Raw genomic sequence first — 15383 nt, forward strand, 5'->3', positions numbered from 1 at the left:
AAAAGAATCCCAAAGTTGCTATCATGTGTTGTAATTAAAATATCGTCAAGTATTTGGAGATCTATTTAATTTTGACACATTTTTTTTAAATTTATTTAAAGGTTATCTATTTGAAACGCTGACATGAAGACGGTTGGATTTGTCTTCGATTTATCAAACCTTGTAAGTCTGTTATCAAAATGTGGGGTCGAGCTAGTCCAGTGTGGGTATTGTGAGTGTTTGCGATGAAAAAGACTTCGTAGAATGATACTGTACTTTTGGAAGCAGTCTAAGCAACGCTGGTAGAATGGTTTGGAGGTTGAGTTAAGGGGCCGTGCACTAATTACGTAAGGCTTTTTTAGAACGTTTCCCCTCCCCCCCAGATAAGAGTTCGTAAGATTTTGGTAAACTCCCCCTCCCCCCTACGTAAGATCTTATCATGATTTTCGTAATTAAAAAAATCATTTTTAATTAATTAAATATTAAGATTACGAAAACGATACTTATAGAATTATTACAAGAAAATTAATGACAAAATTTAACTTTAATCATCAGCAGTAATTTAATTTGCATCTTAATTTTTCTCAGTTGAAATTTCCGAATAACTGTTGGGAGATATTCAGAAACTCTGACTTGGTCCACATAGTCTGCTTCGCTATATTCCACTTCGTTTGAATCTATTTCCTTGATATGTAAAACCTCTTCTGGCGTGAATTTATTTTGAGTTCCAACTGTGACGCTTATCGTACGCGTAGCTCCGACATGGCCATCTTCGAATTTTCTTTAAGTCAAATGCAGTTCACACTTTGAAAATATTCGGTCTACAAGATCTTTGACAATCACATGATAGAACATTTCCCGGATACCTAGCGGAAGTGAAAATTCAACAAAATTCCATAACTAATTTAGCAATTATATCCTTCCGCAAAACACTTCAATTCGAGGTCCGCCCTTCCTTGACCATTATGTACAAAATGTGCTCGTTTTGGATATACATCATGTTTATGGCAGAAATAAGAAATAGTATCATTTTCTAATGAAAAGAATATTTTCCTTATTGATTTCATTTTTCATACTTGTTTTATGATATTACGCAAGAAAAGACAAACCCTCCCTCCCCCTTAGATAAGAGTTTGTAAGATTTTTTGAAACTCCCCCTCCCTCCATATTCCCTTACGTAATTAGTGTATGACCCCTAAAGGCATTCGGTGGAAGTGTGCCATCAATCATCTGCACAAAAATTTTGTATAAAGGGTGTTTTCCAGGGAACATATCTTGAGACCTATTGATATCATTTGGAAATCTCGCCGAAGACATAGAGGTAGAATTCCAGATTCAGCGTGTAAACTCTCGACAGGGCTAGTCCTGAATGCGCCTGTTGCTAAACGAATTCTTATATGTTGATTTGTGTCTAGTTGACGAAGTATGGTCTTCCTTCCAGTACTATAGATGGCACTCCCGTAGTCTAGTTGAGACAACACAAGAGCATTACGCATAATAAGGAGAATCTTACGATGGGAACCCTAGGTAGCGTTCGAGAGTGTTCTTATAATCGGATGGGTTGGTCTACATTTCGTTTCAATTGCTTGATATGTGCAGTGCAATTAAGCCTTCGATCGAAAAGCATTTCCAGGAACTTATGTATATTAACCCTTTCCTGCTCAACTTTTTTCTAGTGCATGTAGGGTTTCAAAACCATTTATCCGTGAAAACGGTGGAGTCAAGAAAAAAGAAAAGCCTTTTTTCATAAAAATAAGTGCTTTCCTCGCAGTGCTAGAAACTGCTCAATTTTTACCTTCCAATGCTCATTACAATTCTCCTAAAATATTTACAATAGTTCAATTGCGTGGAAAACGTAGCCAAAGACAGTCTAAATTTATAGGTTTTATCAGTTTTCAATAATATTGCAACATAACGAAGATATATGAAAAATTCAGTTTCGGTCGTTAACGTAAACTGTCTCTGGCAGCACTGCTTCATCGGAATCCAATCAGACTAATTGCAATAACTTCAGTTCTAGAGCCGATCCTTGTAACTGTTAATACTCAAATGAAAGGCAATAGTCACATTTATTAATCTTACTTGTTTTTGTGAGAAAATCTTGCCTCAATCAAAAGTTATAGCTGTTTAAAAACGTTGTTGTCCACAAGCAACATGGGCATGAATAGGTTAACAAACACTATTGTTTCAATCCTGGGTCGGAGGTACAGTCTGTTCTTCTACAAAAATGAATGACTTCAGGTGTCGCGAGTAGATGGTACGTATAAGTCATTTTCTGCTTTCGCAGTCCTTTTTCACTTGTCGAAAATGCGGAAGGAACGTCATCTTCCGGTCAACAGTCACGCCAAGGATTTTTGGCTCCTTCCGGAATGGTATTACTGTTCCAGCGATTGCGTGGTGAGAATTGCAACAGTGCGAAATGGCGCAATTTGAGGCTGAGACTGTTATTGGCTGAGTCTAGTCCGACCGGTTGTTTTTCTGATAGCTACAAGAATGACATCGTCGGCGTAAATAAACACGAATATGCCTTTCAGGAGTGTTGCGAAAAGGGAGTCCCTGCTGACCAGGAATAGTGTGTCTGCCTTACTATTGTAGCTGACTGTTGCAGGGATGACTCGCAGGACCGAAGGCTTTAATAAACAGCAGGAACATACCACAAAACTTTTATTACTGTTGAACTCAAATTACATGTGTCTTTCTTTTTCTATGGCAGTTAATTAATAGTGCACCATACACTGTGCGGCGGTATCTCTTACTCTGTTGGGTAACAGCTAACAGTGTTTCCAGAATATATAACAGCTCTCCGCGGCGTACGAACGATTGCTACGTTGCTTTACAGGTTCAGCTTTACGGGTGGCTTGATAGTTCTGTTAGAACGTCGTAGTTCAAACTCCACCGGACATGAAGGTTGCTGAGAATCCGTATGCTTTATCGGAGTTGGTAGTTCCGCATCCGAAGAGGTTTCTGAAGTGGACAAACCGAAACTGGGCGTAGTTGTTGAGCTCTTAATCGAATCTGGAGTTACTGTTCGATCCGTATGGGCAGCCTCCGCTTCATGATCAGCGACATTCTCATCGAAAACATGTCTGCCCCCTCTAGAGATTTGGTCGTCCCTTGGTGAACGTCGTAGCTCCGTACCGACCAAACGGATTTGATCGATATGTCTTCCATTCTCTTCCATCGTCAAGTGAAATTAGATAGTGTAGTTTTCCAAAACGTAGTTTAACTGTTCCGAATTCCCATTTGTTCTCGTGGACGTATTCTCGCGCAGCCACTCTAGACCCAACATTCAACTCACGTGTTTTTGTTCGATTTCACTTCCCTTTGAATCGTTAGAGGGTACCATAAGGTCCAGACGAGAGCGCATTTGACGACCAAAAACTAACATCGATGGCGATCCAGTTGCAGGGTAAGTAAGATGGAACATAATACACTGTGGACCTCAGAACGATCACATTGCATAGCCTTTAGCTTGGTTTTAGTTTGAATGAACCTTTCTGCTTGCCCAATTGTGGCTGGATGGTATGGTGCACTGAACTTTTGAACGATTCCATTCATCTTCGTGAATCTAGCAAATTCAGTTGAAGTGAACTGACGGCCATTATCACTCACGAAAACCGATGGAATGCCATATGCACTGAAAAATTCCCTACACTCATGGATAGTAGTTTCGGTAGTCATGTTACTAACAATTCTAACGACAGGCCATTTAGAATAAGCATCAACTAGTATTAAGAAATACAGTCCCATGAATGGACCGGCATAGTCTGCATGAACACGTTGAAATGGTTCTGAGGGAGTTTCCCAACAATGAAACGAAACACTCGAAGGATTTGATCTTGTAGCCTGACACGACGCACAATTTTGAACTTGTCTCTCGATATCACCATCAATTCCTTGCCACCAGCAATATGCTCTTGCCAACGACTTGATTCTCGAAACGCCGAAGTGAGTAGAATGAAGCTCATCCAGTACTTTCTTGCTCAAAGATGGTGGTATATAAACACGTAAGCCTCTCATTATACAATCTTTCTGAAGGCTGAACTCTTCTTGTCGAACACCAAAACGAAATTTAGCTTCAACTATTCTACCGCAACGTAACCCGCATACCAATTCCTTAACGTTCTGATCAGCCAGCGTAGCAGAACCCAATTCGTCCACAGTTAAAGGTAACGTTTGGATTGAATTGGAGACGGGACATAGCATCCGCATTGGAGTGATTCGACGAGCGACGAAAACGAATTCGGTACTCGAACGATTGTAGAAATGCAGCATAATGTTACATGCGCATAGCAGATAACGTTGGTGAACCTTTAGTCTCGGACAAAATCTGACTCACAGGTTTGTTGTCAGTTTTTAAGGTGAATTTACGACCATACAGATACTGGTGAAATTTACGAATGCCGAAAATGATCGCATACGCCTCTTTATCAACCTGGGAATACCGTTGCTGGGTTCTATTCAATGTTTAAGACGCGTACTGTAATGGTCTCTCAGTTCCATCCAGAAATACGTGATCGGTCCGATTGCATCTCGTTTTTCACTAACATGAACGACTTATTGCACTCCCTATTCCAGCAAAACGGTACATCGTTTTTTAACAAGTTGTTCAACGGGTAAACAGTCGTACTCAGGTTAGGAAAGAAACGTCCGTAATATCCTACCAGACCAATAAATGAACGAACTTGTTCCTTATCCTTAGGAACGGGCATATTCTGAATTGCATCTATCTTTTTCCGAAGCTTACGAACTCCTAGCTGATCGATCATGTATCCGCAATATTCAATTTTATCTGAGAAGAAATCACATTTCTCTCGATTAGCACGCATACCATGAGCACTTAACCTCTTAAGTACTTCATCCAACCTTTGCAAATGGGACCTATCATCGGGACCCGTGACACGAATATCGTCGATGAACACCGTGACACCTGGTATACCCAGCAGGATCTGCTCCATGAGTCTTTGAAATATAGCGGGCGCGGAAGCCACACCGTACATAAGCCTTGTCGGCCGGAACAACCCCTTGTGAGTACTCAAGGTTAGTAAAGCTCTATCTTCTTCTTTCACTTCCAACTGCAAGTATGCTTGGGACAGGTCAATTTTAGAAAATCGTTCTCCTCCCGCAACGGATACGAACAGCTCCTCCACCGTAGGAAGTGGATGGTCATCGATCAACAAAGAAGGGTTCACGGTAATTTTGTAGTCGCCGCATAGTCTAACCTTACCACCGGCTTTGCAAACTGGAACGATAGGTGTAGCCCAGTCCGATTGATCGACTTTCTCCCAAATGCCAGCTTCAACGAATTTGTCGATCTCTTCACCGACAGCATCACGAACAGCAAACGCAACAGGCCTTGCCTTTATGTAGACTGGCTTGGAATCGGCACGCAGATTGAAAGACGCTTGAACACCCGAAATTTTCCCAACATTACCATCGAAAACGGAAGAGTATTTTGCCAAAAGATCCTTGAGCGCAGTGACGGTTTGTTGTTCAAAACTTTGAAAACCAGTAGTAATCGGTTTAAAAACGCGATTGAAATCAAGATTCAATTGGAGCAACCAATCGCGACCTAGTAGTGGGTGTCTTTTAGAATCCGCGACATGCAAAGGCAATCTGCACTCCTGATCATTTGAAATAACATCAACGTAAATCTTACCTAAAATGTTAATGTACCGCAATAACTCACTAACTGAGTACTGGTAGAGTTTAGTGCCAGGTGCGGAAAATGATACTTCTTGTCCGCGGCACTGATTAGTGAAACAGGAGAGCCAGTGTCTACCTCGAAAACCGTTTTCCTCCCATTTACTCGCAGATCCAGCAGAAATTTGTCAACCAAGTCCCGAATCCCTTGGACGTGTAGAATTTCTTTGATTGAACAGGTCTCGTCGATGAAGTGTGTGTCCTTCTTCTGCTCCCCTGCAGCCATCATCTTCTTCTGGCACACTTTATTTCAGTGGCCCTTGGTTTTACAGAAGTTACACTCGGTTGATTGATGTTTGCACTTGTTCGCAAGATGATCTGCTTCACCGCATCGAAAACACAGTTTCGGTTTGCCATCCGGTGCAAGCCTGTACTTCATTTTGACAGTTTGTGATGATGGCACCAACTGCTTCTGCTGCGTCTTGGTGTGCTCGATATGTTGAATGTCTGCTCTTGAACTGGAACCATGCATTTCATCTGCTCCCTCGTGAGACATTTCCATACCGAAAGCGATTTCCTTAGCATTTGCAAGAGTAAGATCCCGGATTTCTAGCAATCGAGACTGTACAGTACGGTTTCGTATGCCGAAGACAAACTGGTTGCGAATTGCGTTGTCTAAATGCTCACCGAAGTTGCAGCTTTGAGCTAGCTTTTCAAATCCGTAACGTAATCGCACAATGACTCGTAGTCCAGTTGCTTCCGACTATTGAACTTGAAGTTTTCCAAAATCTCCAGCGGTGCTGAACTATAATGCGCCTTAAGTAACGCAACAATCTCATCGAAAGTTTTCGTCTCCGGGGACTCCGCTTTAAATTTGTTGCACAGCACGTCGTATGTTGCACTCCCCATGTAATGCAAGAGATAGTCCCGCTTATCCTCTTGGTCTATTCGGTAGATCCAGAACGAAACTTCTACATGTTGTAGCCAACGGTCGAATTTACTAGAAGGATTGAATGGTTCGAAAGTAAACGCAGTAGGAAACTGAGCCGGAGGAATAGCCGGTAGGGGGTTTGCCATTTCGGGAAAGTGAGGTTATCTCCAGCTCCTGTGCTGATTTTCAATTTCCGGGTGCGGATTATCCTCGTCGCCAAGTTATTGTAGCTGACTGTTGCAGGGATGACTCGCAGGACCGAAGGCTTTAATAAACAGCAGGAACATACCACAAAACTTTTATTACTGTTGAACTCAAATTACATGTGTCTTTCTTTTTCTATGGCAGTTAAATAATAGTGCAGAACGAAACTTCTACATGTTGTAGCCAACGGTCGAATTTACTAGAAGGATTGAATGGTTCGAAAGTAAACGCAGTAGGAAACTGAGCCGGAGGAATAGCCGGTAGGGGGTTTGCCATTTCGGGAAAGTGAGGTTATCTCCAGCTCCTGTGCTGATTTTCAATTTCCGGGTGCGGATTATCCTCGTCGCCAAGTTATTGTAGCTGACTGTTGCAGGGATGACTCGCAGGACCGAAGGCTTTAATAAACAGCAGGAACATACCACAAAACTTTTATTACTGTTGAACTCAAATTACATGCGTCTTTCTTTTTCTATGGCAGTTAAATAATAGTGCACCATACACTATGCGACGGTATCTCTTACTCTGTTGGGTAGCAGCTAACAGTGCTTCCAGAATATATAACACTTACCCTTAACAGTTATGTGTCCAACAAAAAAAACACCTTTAACAGGCCAACGAGGGTACCCGGGTACCCACAAATTGAAATGCTCATAATTATGGCTCCCTTTAACCGATTTGGACACTTTTAGATGTTTTGAAGTCAGGAACTCGTCTACTTTTCGATTCTGTACAATAGAACTGGAATAATGGATCTGGTTTTTGGTAATCCGGATTTTCCGGAGTAATGTTCCAGTACTAGGATATGATTTGTAAATTTTAATAATGTCCTAACAATATGAGTATCAAAACTCTTCAAATTGTCTCGGAAGACTGTTTTTTTATTGTTACGGGATGCTATGGCAATTTGAAAAATGGAATTGGAATGGAATGGCCACTCACGGCCCCACGGGAACCTGCTCCGGAATGTCCGTTCCGGGGTCAAATCACCAAATGTCTCCAAAATCACGAGATACAGCCTACTGATGCAATTCCAAGAATTTTGATACCCATATTGCTAGTATTCCATTGCCGGATTCCCGGGAATGGAATGAAGTAACTCGATTCACTTTACCAAGTTCAAAAGTGGATGAGTTCCTGAATCCAAAACGGCCAAAAGTATCGAAATCGGTTGGATATTACCTTAGTTATGGGCATTTTAGTTTTGTGGGTACCCGGGTACCCACGTCGGCCTGTTACGTAGTAAAAAAATTCAGGAGCCCCTCCTCACTTCCACCCTTACTATATCAACAATATTATTAACCCAAAAGCTTGACTTAGTGAAGTTCTAAGATGTTCGGTCAATGAGGTACTGCTTGATGACGCAACCAAGATTTCCGCAGATGCTCCAGAGGTGTAGCCAGCGAAGTATTTCCTCGCACCATATCGTTTTGTAAGCCTTGGCGAGATCCAGTTTGGCGATGTCTGCATGCAAGTCGTTGGCTATGGCGTTGCTTGATATTTCGCCGAGGCAGCCTAGGCAAATGCCTGTGCCGAGTCCCTTTCGGAATGTAAACTGACGACAGCCAGGAAGAACCTGTTTCTCGAGAAGGGTTAATAGGCTCACCATTCTTTCCATCATTTTCCCAATGCAGGGGAGGAGACTGATAGGTTTCAAGTCATTGGGGCTTCTGGTTCTCTCGCATTTCTTTGGGATGGGGATCATGAGTGCGGTTCTCCAGCTGTCTGGTAGTGGATCGCCTCCCCAGATTCTGTTGAATCCTGTCACTTGGCAGCCGGAAGTAGATGCCTTAACGAGTTCGGCAGAATTGCCCTGTACTGTACTTAGCGCATTGGTGAGATCAACACCGGAGAAAGGTTTGTTGTAATTTTTGCTCACATCTGGCGTGAATATTGTAAAGGTGGCTTCTAAGGATCCTCTTCGTTTTGAAGAAGGAGGGTGGTAGGAAGGAGTCCCCCGGGATCAAGGCGAAGTGTTTCCCGATTTCGTTTGTCGTGATAGCGTTGATCATGCAAAGCCGTTTTGTCTTCTTTTGCCACTTAGGGCATTTACCCTTCTCCACAGTCCCGCAATCGACGAATCGGAACTTATCCCGTTCAGGAAGAGAGCCCAACTGCCTAGCCTGACTCCTAAGTCGTCGAAAATCTGCCGATCTCTCATACCATCGATGATAGTGGGGTGGTATTTCTATGAGCTCGAGGAGCTTTTCGCCGATCTTTGCTTGCCTTCGCTACTTCTGGGTTCCACCGGTGACCCGCCCGGTTTGGTAATGCTCCGCTAGGTCGGAGGATACATGATTTTGCGGACTGCGTCATGACTTCTACAAACTCCTCTGGCGAGTGATTTCGGTCTCGATCAAGAGCGTCCGAAATATTGTCTTCTTAAGTGGGGCAATGCGCCTGATCGTAGACTCAACGGTGGTGTCGCGACAACGATGGGGGCATCCGACCATGAGAGATAACAATATGGAAGTAATCTATGTTTCCAATGTCGGCTGGAATCGACAATCCGCAGTTTCCGGCGATGGAGCTATAGCATATGATTAAGTCTAAGGTGGATGTGGATCGGTCTCGGAGAAAGGTTATACTGCCATCATTTAGCGTCACCGAAGGGAGTCTGCAGTGTTTTGAAGAGATTCCGCAATTTGTTTCGGACATCGCACAGTGGGACGACATCAAAAAAGCCGGACATTGATATTTGCGACGAAACTATTGGGTATAGCACTTTAATGTCTTCGGAAAGGTTTCTTTATTTTTGATAATTTAATATAATGTTGGAAAATTTTGATTTAAAGGGCGAACACGAAATTAATGCGACACATTCAACAGGGCATAACTTTTTTACCATTGGGTAAAAATCAACCAAATTTTGCACACTTTCTCATTGATGTGTATTGTTTACATGCTGTCAAACTCGAAGTCGTGTTTTTCGATTCAACGAAAATGGAGGTGAACCAACGCGAGTCGAGAGAACAAATTCTTTCCAAACACCTGAAATTTCCTGACCTGTCGCACCGGCAGTTGGGAAAAATGTTAAACATTCACCATTCAACCGTCTCCAGAGTGTTGAAGCGGTTCCAGGAGCGGTTGACGTTGGACCACGGCAAAGGAGCTGGAATAAAACCGGGACCGGAGAACAAAAACACGGAGGGAAAGGTGAAGCGGATGATTAAAGCAAATCTCAACGTCTCAAGCCGTGATTTGGCTAAAAAGATCGGCATGTCGCAGAGCTACGTCCAGAATGCAAAGAAGAGAGCTGGACTACGTACATACAAGGTACAGAACTTCCCAAACCGCGATGAGCGGCAATAATCGACGGCTAAAACTCGGGCACGGAAGCTCTACGATAAGATGCTGACAAAATATGGCTGCTGTGTGATGGACGAGGAAACGTATATAAAAGCCGATTTTAAGCAAATTCCGGGGTTGAAGTTTTTCACCGGCAAGAGCAAGTTCTATGTGGACGACAAATTTAAGAAGAAGAAAATGTCGAAGTTCGCCTCCAAATATCTCATTTGGCAGGCTATCTGCCTTTGCGGACTGAGGAGTGAGCCTTTCGTGACAAAGGACACAGTAAATGGCGAGATCTACAAATCTGAGTGCCTCGAGAAACGCCTTTTGGCGTTCTTGCAGCAGCACGACGAAGCTCCACTATTTTGGCCAGATTTGGCATCATGCTACTATTCTAAAAGTGTCCTGGACAAGGATAGGAAGAATCGCATCGTTTTACGCTCACTCAAGGCTCATGCGCACTCACCTACCTCCGATGCTTTATTCTGTTTTTCTTGTTTATGAGTGTGCATCTGTTGAGCGCCCAATCGGCCAAAGCCAAGTGAATATGGTATCTCACATTTTCGTATTTTTTCACCCTCACGCTCACCTTGGATCGCTGCAATTTAGGTTCTTTCCGATACATGTTCGGAATTGTATCCGAACTATGATGATCGGATCCGTTCGGCAATGCGATTCTTCCTCAAAAATTTGGATCGCGATCTATGTTCGCCTAAATCGAAAATCGATTCAATTCCCACCGCATGCGAGCGGGAACGGTGCTTGCGATTGTTTGCATTGACGCTGCCGCGGTGTTTTGTATCGAGTGCATGTGCGTGTTTGTAATTTGCTAAGCGAGCAGATTGTCCCTTTGTATATCGTTCATATTCCACATAGGTAAAAATGAATAGCGGACTTTACGCGTTCAGTATTTTGTTATACCACAATGGATTATTGAACGCTTAAGAGCCGCTAATCATTATCAGACTTTCGAGTTTTTGTTTTCAAGACAGTTTGATGTTTTGCATAATTTGTAGTATGATAGTACAGTAAGCTGACTTTGTGGCCATGCCGGGGTGCGTGTAATCGGTTTCTTTCACTAGGCTGTTCACAGTGATGTCATGTGGATCTAATTCGGAATGATGAGCGGTCAAGAATGGATTTGGAACGTGATGTTCCGGGTACGACGATTTATCCATCTGTTCTAAATATTGTTTTCCCGATGTTTTGATTGCTTATACTTTTTGTGGTGCTTTTTGTTTTTCCTGCTGTCAATCATCATATATACTAGTAAAGAATGTTTGATCTTGTTTGTGTTCCATATTAGCGGTCTTTACACGTTCAGTTGTTTTGTCAATACTGGAGCGTATTGACAAGGTTTTTCAACGTGTAATGGAATGGTGGAAGTATTGACGATATGTGTTTTTTATGTTTCTTGGAGGCTGTTCAATGATAGTACAGTAAGATTCCGTTTTTGGCACGTTCCGATTTTTGCATGCTCCCTTTTCGGTACACTCAGATTTTGGCAACAAATAGGTTCCGTTTTTGGCAACATTATTGTACATTGCTTCGGCTACCTTCGAGAGAGATAGACGTGTTTTCTGCTATCGTCTGCTCGTTGTGAGTTTGGTTCGTGGTACGTTGCCCTTTCGGGACAGTTTTGAGCGGTAGTGGTGTTGGCATCGCGTTGGTTTTCTCCCGCGCAATTCGTTTGCGTGGTTGTAACGCGTCGGTTCGGCAAGACCGTTAGTGCACAGTGCTGGTTGTGTGAGTTTTGTGGCGGGCGGTGGGTGGAGACGGCGTCTTCGCTTTCCGTCAGCGATAGTGTTTCGGCGGCAGCTTGGTTGTGCTGTGGAGACATCGATAGGCGGCGCGGCGTTATTTTGCTTGTGGTGGTGACGCTACACATTTCAGGCGGGAGCCAGTAAGCAAAGCAGTAGAAGTCAGCAGCGGTGTTGCAGCGTAGGCTGATTGGACTGCGTTGGGCGTCTTGACTTTTCGCGCCATTCAGCAGGCGCTTCATTGAGCAGCAGAAAAGTTAAGTTTTTATCTTTTATTTTATTATCTCCTCATCTTTGATTGTATCTGATTTTCTTAATAAATTTTTTATTTGTGACGGTAACACCTGCCGTCCCAATGTCTGACGAGGACGACATGGGCGTCACTCCCCTGATTAACCCAACCGGTGCAATACCGAAAATCCAAAACTCTAACCAAAACTCTTCTTTCCCCCTACCTCCCCTGATTCCCTTGGGTTTGGGTACTGGTTCTGGAACGGGTTTAGGTACGGGTTCGGGTAGTGGTACTGGTGGTACCAGTTACAATAACATCGTCCCTAACCATGCTCCGCGCGTTCGACAATATAATGACCGCCCAGGCGATCGATTCGTGGTCTATTTCCGGCCAAAAGGAAAACCTCTGAGGGTCTCCCAAATTAGTAAGAGCTTTTGTGCTGCCAATTTCTCTAGCGTGCGCGAAATTATTAAAGTCAACGCGAATAAACTTCGTGTCGTGCTCTCAGATCGGAAACAGGCCAACACAATAGTTAATGATCCACGCTTTAATATTGAATATCGCGTGTACATTCCGGCCAACGTAGTCGAAATAGATGGCGTTGTAACGGAAGAATCATTAACTTCCGCCGACCTAATGAATGGTGTGGGAATTTTTAGAGCCCAAACCCTTCTGCAGGTTAAGATACTAGAAGTTAAACAGTTGTACTCAGTATCAGGCACAGGCGATACAAAAGTTTACACTCCTTCGAGATCATTTCGACTGACATTTGAAGGGGCTGCACTACCAAACTACGTACTTTTGGACAAGCTACGACTTCCAGTCCGCATGTATGTACCCAAAATAATGAGCTGCACTAATTGTAAACAGCTGGGACACACAAATACCTACTGTTGCAACAAAGTGAAGTGTTCAAAGTGCGGAGAAGCACACAACGATGACACATGTACAAAGGAGGCTGAAAAATGCCTTCTTTGTGGTGGCATCCCTCACTCTACACATGATTGTCCGACATACAAACTACGTTCTGATAAGCTTAAGCGTTCCACGAAAGAGCGATCCAAACGCACTTTTGCGGAAATTCTAAAAGCATCGAATCCGAACCCCATACCGTTGCAAAACACATTCTCAGATTTATCTGACGATGATGGATGTAGCTCGGAAGGGGACACCGATTATGTACCTACTGTCGGTGCCAAAAGGAAGAGAAGTGCTGCCTTCTCCCAGAAGCTCCCACGCAAAAAAGGGCGGACACCGGCCAAGCCATCTACCTCAAAAAAGCCATCGACAAATAAACTAGCAGCCCCTGGTTTCCAAATTCAAGGCAAGGACTTTCCGAGTCTTCCAACTGAAAATAAAAATCGCAGCGCTCGACCACAGCAGGAGAAAAAGACTGACACAGGTCTGATCTCCTTCAAAACAATTGTAGAATGGATTTTCAATGTTTTTGATATTCCGACGCAATTCAAGAGTATTATTTCTGCCTGGCTTCCAACTATTAGTGATTTTGCTAAGCAACTAGTCGCTAAATGGCCCCTCCTGTCTTCACTAATCAGTTTCGATGGCTAATACGTCGAACAGTATTAAGAATACCGTCATAATACAATGGAACAGTAGAAGCCTCATCCCAAAATTAGACTCATTCAAGCAACTTCTGCACCACACACATTGTGACATTTTTGCAATTTCTGAAACATGGCTTCGGCCCGATTATACTTTAAACTTTCGTGACTTCAATATTATTAGACTAGATAGGGACGATCATCATGGAGGAGTACTTTTGGGAATACGAAAATGTTACTCCTTTTATAGAGTCAACCCTCCTGCCTTCACAGGTATTGAAGTGGTGGCCTGTCAAATACAGATCAACGGAAGAGACCTATGCGTTGCATCAGTTTATATCCCACCTAGAGCCCCGATAAACTTCCAGCAGCTCAAAGGTATAACTGAAGCTCTCCCTGCGCCCCGCTTAATCTTAGGGGACTTCAATTCACATGGTCTCGCTTGGGGGGAGTCTTACGATGATAATCGTGCCCCTCTCATCTCTGACCTTTGTGATGAGTTCAGCATGGCCATCCTGAATACTAAGGAAGCCACAAGAGTCCCAGCCCCTCCAGCTCGAGCAAGTAGGTTGGACCTCTCTCTATGCTCGAACTCACTGTCGCTTGATTGTACTTGGAAAGTTATTCAAGACCCTCACGGCAGCGACCATTTGCCGATCGCTATTTATATTTCCAATGGACCCAGTCCAGCGGAGCCAGTAGGTATTTCGTATGACCTTACACGTAATATTGACTGGAAGAAATATGCGGAATCGGTAGCAAGGACAATTGAGTCTACTGCAGTTATGTCACCATTGGACGAGTATAACTTCCTCGTCAGCCTATTTTACGACAGTGCAGTTAAAGCTCAAACTAAGCACTTCCGTGAAAACACCTTTCATGCACGCCCCCCAAACCGATGGTGGGACAAAGAATGCTCGGAATTGTATGAAAAAAAATCTAATGCATACTACAAATGGCGTCGAGAAGGCAAGCAAGAACTTCGTGCCGAATATACCTCACTTGAGCGTAGGCTGAAAAACCTTATTAAAGCAAAAAAGAGAGGTTTTTGGCGTCATTTTGTGGAAGGCTTATCAAAAGAGACTTCAATGAGTACTCTTTGGAAGACAGCCAGAAACATGCGTAATCGGTCAACGACAAATGAGGATGTTGGATATTCAGACCGCTGGATCTTTGACTTTGCTAAAAAGGTACACACTAAACCAGCCAAAAGTTGTTCAGTAATTTCTTTTGACGACATGAACAGTAAAGTGATATTTTTACGGAGCTATCAGCAAGTTGTTAAAAAAATTGCGGTAAAGTTTTCACTTTTTAGCGATTTTCAGTAATTTTTCGAATAATTTGCTGAAACCCGCAATATTTTTCACTGAATTTATCAGTACTTCTGTTTTTTTCGGTACATAAACATTATCCAGTAAAATACTGACTGATTGTTCGGCAAAATTGTACCAACATTACCGAACCTCGTCAAAAACTTACAAAACAGGTACAGCAAATCATCTGTCAAGTCGCCATTTTCAGAGGAAACTGCTGACTGACCAGTATTTTTTGACGTTTGGAGAGAACAGATTGCGGAGAGTTCGGTAACCGAATTGTTTTACTGAATTGATTACCGAACGGTTTGCTGTTCAAAACCCCAGCAAAATTTTACTGTACCCAGTAATTCAAATTAAGTGTGTATGTCCAGATTCGGTCCCCGCACAAGAATTCTCCCGAGATACTTCAAATGACACCAAGCTTTCTTTCTCGATGGTGGACTTTTCAATAGCTCTACTATCGTGTAA

General features: G+C 43.1%; 1 protein-coding gene across 1 annotated transcript; it reads right to left on the reverse strand.

Moving 5' to 3' along the window:
- Positions 1-4472: 4472 nt before the first annotated feature.
- Positions 4473-5908, reverse strand: LOC131686813 (uncharacterized protein K02A2.6-like). The gene is made up of 2 exons (XM_058970806.1): positions 5669-5908; positions 4473-5603 (listed from the first exon to the last, which is right to left on the reverse strand). The coding sequence occupies exons 1-2, from the start codon at positions 5906-5908 to the stop codon at positions 4473-4475; spliced, it is 1371 nt and encodes a 456-aa protein (XP_058826789.1).
- Between the last annotated feature and the right edge of the window lie 9475 nt (positions 5909-15383).

This window comes from Topomyia yanbarensis, chromosome 3, assembly GCF_030247195.1.
Source record: "Topomyia yanbarensis strain Yona2022 chromosome 3, ASM3024719v1, whole genome shotgun sequence".
Lineage (NCBI taxonomy): Eukaryota > Metazoa > Arthropoda > Insecta > Diptera > Culicidae > Topomyia > Topomyia yanbarensis.

What these genes read in the sequence shown, in the direction of transcription:
- LOC131686813 (XM_058970806.1), bottom strand. Translation starts at nt 5,908, where the DNA reads ATGGCTGCAGGGGAGCAGAAGAAGGACACACACTTCATCGACGAGACC. An exon ending in ACTCTACCAGTACTCAGTTA is followed by an intron (nt 5,604 to 5,668) that starts GTGAGTTATTGC and finishes TCAAATGATCAG; the next exon opens with GAGTGCAGATTGCCTTTGCA.